Here is a 10492-nt window from a genome sequence, read left to right on the forward strand (position 1 = left end):
CTGGACAGTTTTATCTCTATCTCTGCATTCAAAGACTCAATCATTTACACTTACTGACACTTGTGGCTGCTTTGAGTGATGTATTGTTGTCTCCTACTTCTTGCCCTTTGTGCTGTTTTATGCACCTAATAATGTTTGTACCATGTTTGTGCTGCTACCATGTCGTGTTGCTGCCATGTTGTGTCGCTATCGTGTTGTTGTCATGTTGTGTTACTACCATGCTGCGTTGTCATGTGTTGCTGCCATGCTGTGTTGTCGTCTTAGGTCTCTCTTTATGTAGTGTTGTGGTGTCTCTCGTCGTGATGTGTGTTTTGTCTTACTTTTTAAATTTATCCCAGCCCCTGTCCCTGCAGGAGGCCTTTTGGCTCTTGGTAGGCCATCATTTTAAATAACAATTTGCTCTTAGCTGACTTGATTTGTTAAATAAACATTAAACAAAAACAAATAAATAAATACACAGAAAGGGCTGATGTAGGCTACATTCCTTAAAACGTCTACAGGATCTGTGTCCCCCCACAGGACAGTTAATGTGATTAGCATGAGGTGATTAGCATTTAAGCTTTCAAAGCTTAAATTCGTGTTAATATAACTGCACTGTCCAATTTACAGTAGCTATTACAGTGAAATAATACCATGCTATTGTTTGAGAGTGCACAATTATGGACTTGAAAATGTATTAATAAACCAATTAGGCACATTTGGGCAGTCTTGATACAATATTTGTAACAGATATGCAATGGTTCAATGGATCAGTTTCAAACTTTGTACATACACTGCTTTGTACAAAACGCTTGTTTTTTTTCTAGTGGCCAAAATCTAAATTGCGCCTGGGCGGGAAAAATACATTATGGCCTTTCTCTTGCATTTCAAAGAGATGGTACAAAAACAACAGCTTGACAGTTCGTTTTTAGTTGAGGATGAACAAGAATTAAGTTAGTGTGAAATTACCTAGTTGTTACTCCTCCCTCCTTCCTGCATTTCTCAATGTGTGAAAATCCCACAGCTCTTGATGTATAGGGGCAATTCCATGGTAACAGAGTGATGCTGAGACAGATATTTCACTTTAAAATCTAGGTCAAACAAAAACAATGACTGCAAAGTTAAAGTTGCACTATGCAGGAATCTCTACGCCATTTCCTGGTTGCTAAAACTCTAATAGTTAGCCTAATTTCAGTTTATGTGACAAAATAAGCTAGTATAGTGTAGACAATCATTGTACCATCAAAACCGCTGTGACATATAGTTTCCATAATCAAAATAATAGTTTTTTCAGCTGTTTGAAACGGGTGTACAAAACCGAAAGTAATAGACGCAAAAACAAAACTTAACGGAAAGCATAGAAATAGTGCACATAGAACAGATCTACCAATTCCTATACTTGCTTTCAAGTAGAATGATAGATCTATAACTCATATTTCTATGTGAATTTGGTCCATCGCCCAAACATTTACATATTTTCACTTTAAACAAACCATACAACTATATGCACAATGACTACTTTGAACAATTTCCACAGAAAATGTTACAAAAACATGCAACATTTGCACATGCAACATTTGGTAAAAGAATGATGGTTTGTGCTGTGTGTGCAGTTCTGTTAATGTAGAAATGCCCCTACGCATCAAGAGCTGTGGGATTGAGAAACACAGGAAGGAGGGAGGAGTAACAACTACGTCATTTCACACTAACTTAATTCTTGTTCACCCTCAACAAAAAATGAACTGTCAAGCTGTTAAGGATTGTAGCCTACATCAGCTCGTACTGTGTAGCTGAAGCTGTCTTTATTAGATATTTGTCTGTATTGTCCAAAACACCAGCTAGCTCATCTTCTTTCCTGTCTCAAAACTCTGTTACCATGGAACTGTCCATATGCCTAACTACTTAAGTCATAAACAACAATGCTCTGTACATCCTCTGGAACTAATGACTAATGTACTCATAGTGGATGCATAGTTGAATTATAGTTATACATACAGACCAATGGCAGTATGTCAGTAGTGGCACAGGATGGTGTTTTGCAGTATATTTACCGTCTCCATCCGGTCATGGGCGCCACCGCTCCTTTGAGAGGGTGCATGAATGTTGTTATGACAGCAACAGGCCATGTTACCACGAGAACCAGAGTCAGGAAGATGGCACGGATAGGCACCAGGAAGATTCCCCGGAATACACACTGCAAAGAGAGAGAAAAAAACACATCACACACACACCAGTTTTTTTTTTTTTTTTTTTACAGATCTACAACGTGTTTAGGTTACAGACTTCATGCCACTGAAAGAGGGACTTTAAAGAGCCATTTTAAAACACACATTTCCTAACCAACATATAATGCGCAACGATGCAACCATGTAAGGAATACGCACGTTAGACTTTTCATTCTAGAAATTCACCTGGTTGGAGGAATTTCTAGAAGGGTACACAAATGCCTCCATTGTTTGTGTTACACAATAACAAGGCATTACAAAAGGATTGYCAGGGTTTCATCGGCTTAGATTAGCTATGTACCTGTACTGTATGCTATAGTCACGCACCACCAGACACACACACAGCGGAGGAGCTAGAGGACAACCACCCGGCTGCGCTCAGCAGTGGGTAGTGGAGTAGAACTGTTTACGTTTGAATACCAACCCCAGTTCCGTGACCGATAAATTAATGAGTTAATCGATTTATTTTACATTTTATACTCACTTTGATAATGTCAGCCTTGGCCAATTTCACCTCCTGCACAAAAGGATTAAGGACGGCGGGAAGAAACAGGGATTGCTGCCTGGGTAGCGCGAACACTCTCCGGGGAGTCATTCTTCTCGCTCGGGTCGCGGTATGGCGTCAAGAAGCTTTAGAATTGCACAGTAGTTCTGCAATCACCCCACTTCCTCGATTCGAATCTTGCGAATTCTGTTCGCTCTCCGAATGCTGCGATAACATCGTTCACAACAACCGTAGAGCGAGGACGAGAGTGATCTGGCACTCTGCCTCGACTACTTTTAGGCCCCACCTACTGCACTGGGTTTACGTGGGATTGTAACCTTTTGCCTAGTGAGCAGTGGTGGGGTGAAAACACAAATATAATTACTTGACACATTGGAAAGAATTTACAAAAAAACAGAGCAAATTAGAATGCTATTTGACCCTAAACAGAGTACACCGTCCCCTTTGACGGTGTACCGTCCCCTTTGACGGTGTAGTACTGTAAGGAATTGTATTAGATATTGGTAACTTGTTTTAACAACTTCTCTACATTAGCTATGGTTGACACAATATACACACTCCCTTTTATATTGGACATATGCTGGACTCATTGGACACATGCACGACACCCACAACTCCCCTCCCCCATGACAATCGCACAGACACACCCAACCCATGGTTGGACCTCAGGACAAAGAACTCTCAGGAACCAATGGAACGTGGACACCAGGCCTGATCAGGACTACCCAAGACCCAGATCRACCAATCGGAAGGCCGGACTCGCAGATCTACCTACTTTGCTTGTTGTCTATRTAGTACTGTACAWTTCTGGAAACTGGTCTCTTTCCCGGACGATTCACTAGGAGTCAGATAGAAAGAGCCTTGCTGCAAGATTTTACTAAGATATCTTTACATGTGATTAAACGGCCTTATTATAAAATTATCCACCTCGTCCTATTGTCTCCTCTTGTTCTCCTGTCAACAGTAAACGTTTTATCAACAGTACACCGAGTACACAGTCCCCAGAGTACACCACCACTTTGACTGACCTAAAATTAAGGAAATCTTTGACTATGTATGCTGTACAGACTCAGTGAGCATAGCCTTGCTATTGAGAAAGGCCACCGAAGGCAGAACTGGCTCTCAAGAGAAGACAGGCTATGTGCACACTGCACACAAAATGAGGTGGAAACTGAGCTGCACTTCCTAACCTCCTGCCAAATGTATGACCATATTAGAGACACATATTTCCCTCAGATTACACAGACCCAAAAAGAATTTGAAAACAAATCCAATTTTGATAAACTCCCATATCTATTGGGTGAAATACCACAGTGTGCAATCACAGCAACAAGATTTGTGACCTGTTGCCACAAGAAAAGGGCAACCAGTGAAGAACAAACTCCATTGTAAATAAACCTATATTTATGTTTATTTATTTTCCCTTTTGTACTTTAACTATTTGCACACCATGCCAATAAAGCCCCTTACATTGAAATTGATTGGCTGAAATAAATGGTGTGAACAAGTCAAATATTCATGTTGAATTACAAAATGTATAATTCTGAAGCAACTTTACAAGATTGGTTAATGTACTTTAGGGTGGCATTCAATAGACTAGATATAGGGCCTAAAGAAAAGAAAACACAGAAATACCCATAGAAGAAAAAGAATAGTCATTGAGTTTTCTTTTCACAGCTTAGCAATTGGGGTCAAATTGTTGTGTTCATTTGTATGAAATTAACTAAGTCATATCTCAAGGGCAAAGGCATACTATGGCTGGCGTGATGACGTGCTCTGCTCAATAATAAAAACCACAACAAAGCGTTTTTCAGACCTTCATCCATCCACAAGATGTCACCTGTTAGTCAAATATGGCATTTACATTGACCACAGAGGTACCGAATGTAAGGGCCCTCAGAACGGCTCAACAAGGACCTGAATACAAATATACATTATGAAGTGTACTTAAGAAAAAACGTTTTAGAACTACACCTATTTATAAACTATTAATTTACTGATTACAAATTGTGTACTAGCAGGCTACAGAAGGGCGTTTCTCACACACACATACACACACACATTTAACATGTATTGACCATCCATCTTTATTATTTTACAGACAGAGAATAACACATTGCACAAAGCATTATAAAAAAGCATACGAATCAAAACAAAATGACCAGTATCAAAACAACAATACAAAAAGATTAGTACACAATACTTCTGTGGTACTTCTCTTGTCATGACTCCATCATGCAACAACAAACCAGATACAGTCTCTAGGCAGCCCGTGCCTTTCATCTCCCTGTACCATCAGTGAAACAATAGACAGATCCTACAAAATTGAGAATTTGGTCTCCATATTTGTGCAGTACCCCTGTATAGTCTAATACAAAGTGCTAGCCCTATTTGAAGAATAAGGTGTGTCTATAAGTACTTACTTCTGAAAATAGTCTGAACAGAATGTAGAAAAACYGCATATCAAATATAGGATCATGCAAATAAGCATTTTCTATAAGCACCATTATCTGTCCAGACATWTTGTGCAAATTCATATTTTCAAATGTATTCCACAACACTGAAATTACTATWGACTATTTCTCATTCTATTGCAGTATCATGTACTCTCTAGATTGCAGACATAGCAGTAAATATAGACAGCATTCATTCTTCAGATGATGCAATACTGCTCAGATGAAGCTACATTTATATAGGAGAATATCTTCCAGTACAACACTGCCTGTCTCTATGTAGTGTGGACATACCTGATGTCTTGAGTTTCTAATAACAAACAACAGGCTAAAGAGATCAAAGTAAATCTGCATCATCATAACACATAAACTGATAATATCACACAGTAATATAATACAAAATCCTGTTGCCTATGTTCAGCCTGTGTAGATGGTCCCACGGTGTGTTAGAGGGTGTCTTTAGTTTCTAGGCTAGGGTGCAGGATAGGCTGGTTGGATAGGGATGGGGGAAATCAGTCCGCTGAGAGCTTAGCCAACGTCTATGCGTCTCACTGTTGCTTAGTGACAACCCAGCCAGTCCTTTGTAATCTCGCCCAGTTTGACGATCTTCAGGCTACTGTCATCCATTTTGAAGTAGTGGGCACCTTTGAAGAAGTAGGTGTCATCTGGAAAACACAAACATTATGACGAGACAAGGTACATCAAAATCATCACATTCAGTGCATCAAATATACATCTAATTCCACCTTGAGCAAGCCACGAGGCCTTACACACCAGAAGAGAAAATTCGAGCTGGTGTAAAATATGTCCCCTAGAAGCTTATATCTTAGTAACACACTATCGTCTCAGCCAGAGGAAGAGGACATGATGATGTCACTCGTCTCCTCAGTAAAAACACCCAATCAGGAATCAGCGGTGGAGGAGCTCAGGCTAATTAGAATGAAGACAGAGGTACCTCTGTGAAGCAGCACAGGCTGGCTCTATCAAACACTGTTTCTTAGTAGGGAAGATGTATAGTATATGTGTGTCAGAAGCAAGGGTATAAAAAAAACCTGGTTAACTGCTACAGACTTAAGATTTACCTCCTGTGTTATACTACTTCCTCCTCTTTCTACTCTCTCCACCTGCCTCTGCTCTCTCTCCTTGCTCTCTCTCTCCTCCTACCTCTACTCTCTCTCCTTGCTTTCTCGCTTTCCTCCTGCCTCTACTCAGTCCTTCTACTCTCTCGCCTTCTGCCTCTACTCTCTCTCCTTGCTTTCTCTCTCTCCTTCCGCCTCTACTCTCTCTCCTTATTCTCCCCTCCTGCCTCTACTCTCTCTCTTCCTGCCTCTACTCTCTCTCCTTCCACCTGAGATGGGCTGTCTGTCCCCACCCTGAGCGTTGTACTGTCTGATCATTCAGAGCCGTAGAATAGCCAGATTAAGAATTGCAAATCATTTAACAATTCCATTTCACGCCAATGCTGTTCATATAAATAATATTATAATTTACAGGTTCCTCACAGTTACTGTATTTATCCCGGAAAGGGAGTAGTAAATCTCGGTAACCGGTTTCCCGCCATTCAACCCTAATACATACATACATGTTTTTTTTGTATGTATGGGAGAGTATGTAGATGTTGTCATTCACTGTTGATACCCAGGAGAACAATCCAGGAAACACGCTTGCATATATGCAGTTCATTGTTGTGCTTTTGACTTGATCAGAAAAACACACAATGACATTTTCATGCTGTTTCTTCTCTCTATCACCGTTAAACGGCTGTGACAATTTCCAGTAAATAACATCCTATTTCTAAAGAAGTTCACCGTTAGGAGAATCATAAGTGTGTCTTTTTAGTATTTCAGTCAAGTATACTGCTAGTGTGGTGGTTTGGACATTTGGACATTAGTACTGTAAGTAGTTATTAGTGGTTTAATAATACATGCCATGCATTGTAGTAGCATGCCCATTCTCCTTTAGACAACTCCATCTCCTATAAGACCATGAAATCAGAGCTCTTCCAAAACATAGTGTCTCTATTTAAGAAGATTAATGCTTGGCCTTGTAGAACAGAACCATTTATTTTCCATCCAGCCCTTTCAATTGTAAGCTTATGAGTCACATTTCCTCAATCATTTATCCATCTCCCTAACCACAAGATATGATCAAATGTTAGCCTGGCCCCAGATCTGTTTGTGCTGTCTTGCCAACTCCTATGATCATTGTCTCTCTGTGGCTAGTGAAAAGATAACAGTTTAGAGAAACTCTATCCTCACAAACCCTTCCCTGGGAGCATCTTGACCTGTGCTCATTTGCCATCTCTCCCCTCCTCTCTCTCATATAGGCAATGAGATGTGGATCTTCAATGCAGACCAGATAGAGAAAGGCTACCCCAAGAGAATCTCCTCTATAGGCCTGCCCACAGACCTGAAAGGCATTGACGCAGCCTTCTCCTTTGGAAAGAGCCAGAAGACCTACCTGTTCGCTGGAGACAAGTTCTGGAGGTGAGTCACCACAATACAACCCCTACCAAAGCCTGTGTCTGATCCACCAGGATTGTAACGATGACGTCGCTATAGAATTAGAATTACTTTAAGTCTAATTCTATAGACGTCACTGTGTGTTGATGTGTTGGTGGCTGCTGTGCTGAGCCATGTCTGCTTTTAATTAGAGACCCTTAGCTTCCACTGGACTGTTAAAAACAGCTCACTCTGCTCTTACCTAATACAGGGATAATGTAAGATACTGTTGCTGTATGTACTTAACTCTTGCATGCCTGCTGTGATTTGTCAACCAAAAGGCCCAATCTTCTCGTACCTAACAGACTAACATAGTATCATGTACTCCATGACTAAACATTGATATCCATGGCCTCTGTGTGTTAATGTTGCCCCTACAGGTACAATGAAGCCAAGAAGAAGATGGACCCTGGCTTCCCCAAGCTCATCGCTGACTCCTGGAATGGAATCCCAGACGGCATTGACTCTGCCTTTAGTCTGAATGGCATCGGTAAGCATACTACATACAATACTGTATAATAGATACTTTATTGAACATCGCTTAGAGTGACATCACACACACACCAGAGCAGGGGGGATAGAGGGAGAGAGGGAGAGAGAGAGAGAGAGGAGAGAGAGGGGGGGGTGGGGGGGGGTAGAGAGGGGGAGGAGGGATATAGAGAAGAGATCCCACTGGACACAGTTGTCAATTCAACGTTCTATTCCACTTTGGTTCAATGTAATTTCATTGAACTGACGTGGAAACAATGTTGCTTCAACCAGTGTGTGCCCAGTGGGATATCTACTGAAGAGAGAATAGAGAGAGAGATTTTAACTGGAAGAGAGAAGGTAGCTGGGGCCTGTGTGAACATGGAGGGAGCACTGCTTCCTGCTTCAGTCTGAGCTGTACTGACACACCACTGGCTGCAGGCTTACATTCCTGGCAGTTAAGAACCCAACCTGACCCAGCCAGTCCTCTCATTATGAACTGGCACCTGGCCTTAAAGCTGGAATCCTTAGTGGTGAAACTGCCACGTCTGTTTAGAAATTACAACAACAAAGACGTTACTTAAAACAACCAAACTGTTTTATTCCCTCTGACATCATTGTACATCATTGCACGCCCGATAGGCAGGAGGAGAGAGAGCAAGGAGAGGGAGCAGATGCAGGAGGAGAGAGAGCAGACGCAGGAGGAGAGAGAGTAGAGGGAGGAGGAGAGTAAGGAGGGAGAGTAGAGCAGGAGGAGAGAGTAAGGAGGGAGAGTAGAGGCAGAGGAGAGAGTAAGGAGAGAGAGTAGAGGCAGGAGGAGAGAGTAGAGGCAAGAGGAGAGAGTAAGGAGAGAGAGTAGAGGCAGGAGGAGAGAGTAGAGGCAGGAAGGAGAGAGAGTAAGGCGGGAGAGTAGAGGCAGGAGGAGAGAGTAAGGAGAGAGTAGAGGCAGGAGAGAGGAGTAGAGGCAGGAGGAGAGAGTAAGGAGAGAGAGTAGAGCAGGAGGAGAGAGTTAGGAGGGAGAGTAGAGTAGGAGGAGAGAGCAAGGAGGAGAGTAGAGGCAGGAGGAGAGGAGTAGAGGCAGGAGGAGAGAATAAGGAGAAGAGAGTAGAGGCAGAGGAGAGAGTAAGGACGAGAGTAGAGGCAGGAGGAGAGAGTAAGGAGGGAGAGAGAGGCAGGAGGAGAGAGTAAGGAGAGAGAGTAAAGGCAGGAGGAGAGAGTAAGGAGGGAGAGTAGAGGCGGAGGAGAGAGTAAGGAGAGAGAGTAGAGGCAGGAGGAGAGAGTAGAGGCAAGAGGAAGAGAGTAAGGAGAGAGAGTAGAGGCAGGAGGAGAGAGTAGAGGCAGAGGAGAGAGTAAGGGGGAGAGTAGAGGCAGGAGGAGAGAGTAGGAGGAGGGAGAGAGTAGAGGCAGGAGGAGAGAGTAAGGAGAGAGAGTAGAGGCAGGAGGAGGAGAGTAAGGAGGGAGAGTAGAGGCAGGAGGAGAGAGCAAGGAGAGAGAGAGGCAGGAGGAGGAGAGTAGAGGCAGGAGGAGAGAATAAGGAGAGAGAGTAGAGGCAGGAGGAGAGAGTAAGGAGGAGAGTAGAGGCAGGAGGAGAGAGTAAGAGGGAGATAGAGGCAGGAGGAGAGAGTAAGGAGAGAGAGTAGAGGAGGAGGAGAAGAGTAGGAGGGAGAGTAGAGGCAGGAGGAGAGAGTAAGGAGAGGAGTAGAGGCAGGAGGGAGAGAGGCAAGAGGAGAGAGTAAGGAGAGGAGTAGAGGCAGGAGGAGAAGTAGAGGCAGGAGGAGAGAGTAAGGAGAGAGAGTGAGGCAGGGGAGAGAGTAAGGAGGGAGATAGAGGCAGGAGGAGGAGAGCAAGGAGAGAGAGTAGAGGCAGGAGGAGAGGTAAGGAGGGAGAGTAGAGGCAGGAGGGAGAGAGCAAGGGAGAGAGTAGAGGCAGGAGGAAGAGAGAGTAGAGGCAGGAGGAGAGAATAAGGAGAGAGAGTAGAGGCAAGGAGGAGAGAGTAAGGAGCGAGAGTAGAGGCAGGAGGAGAGAGTAAGGAGAGAGAGTAGAGGCGGAGGAGAGATAGAGGCAGGAGGAAGAGAGCAAGGGAGAGAGAGTAGAGCAAGGAGGAGAGAGAGTAGAGGCAGGAGGAGAAGAATAAGGAGAGAGAGTAGAGGCAGGGGGAGAGAGTAAGGAGGAGTAGAGGCAGGAGGAGAGAGTAAGGAGGGAGATAGAGGCAAGGAGAGAGAGTAGGAGGAGAGAGTAGAGGCAGAGGAAGAGTAAGGAGAAGAGAGTAGAGGCAGGAGGAGAGAGTAGAGGCAAGAGGAGAGAGTAAGGAGAGAGAGTAGAGGCAGGAGGAGAGAGTAAGGAGAGAGAGTAAGTAGGCAG

General features: G+C 43.3%; 2 protein-coding genes across 2 annotated transcripts in view; one reads left to right on the forward strand and one right to left on the reverse strand.

Annotated features, from left to right (window-relative positions):
• Positions 1-5631: 5631 nt before the first annotated feature.
• The window catches only part of mmp2 (matrix metallopeptidase 2), a gene marked incomplete in the record, with an annotated part of 48823 nt that continues 43962 nt past the window's right edge, over positions 5632-10492 (reverse strand). Inside the window, 1 exon segment of the mRNA XM_070439820.1 lies at positions 5632-5824.
• On the forward strand, positions 7460-8197 carry LOC112072491 (72 kDa type IV collagenase-like). The gene is made up of 2 exons (XM_024139893.2): positions 7460-7648; positions 8044-8197. Exons 1-2 carry the CDS (start codon positions 7497-7499, stop codon positions 8180-8182), a joined length of 291 nt encoding a protein of 96 aa, XP_023995661.1. The 5' UTR covers positions 7460-7496; the 3' UTR covers positions 8183-8197.

This window comes from Salvelinus sp. IW2-2015, unplaced genomic scaffold (assembly GCF_002910315.2).
Source record: "Salvelinus sp. IW2-2015 unplaced genomic scaffold, ASM291031v2 Un_scaffold1944, whole genome shotgun sequence".
NCBI classification, from domain to species: domain Eukaryota; kingdom Metazoa; phylum Chordata; class Actinopteri; order Salmoniformes; family Salmonidae; genus Salvelinus; species Salvelinus sp. IW2-2015.

Coding starts and splice junctions, on each gene's coding strand:
- LOC112072491 (XM_024139893.2), top strand. CDS start 7,497: ATGTGGATCTTCAATGCAGACCAGATAGAGAAAGGCTACCCCAAGAGA. Junction 7,649..8,043: donor GCTGGAGACAAGTTCTGGAG/GTGAGTCACCAC, acceptor TTGCCCCTACAG/GTACAATGAAGCCAAGAAGA.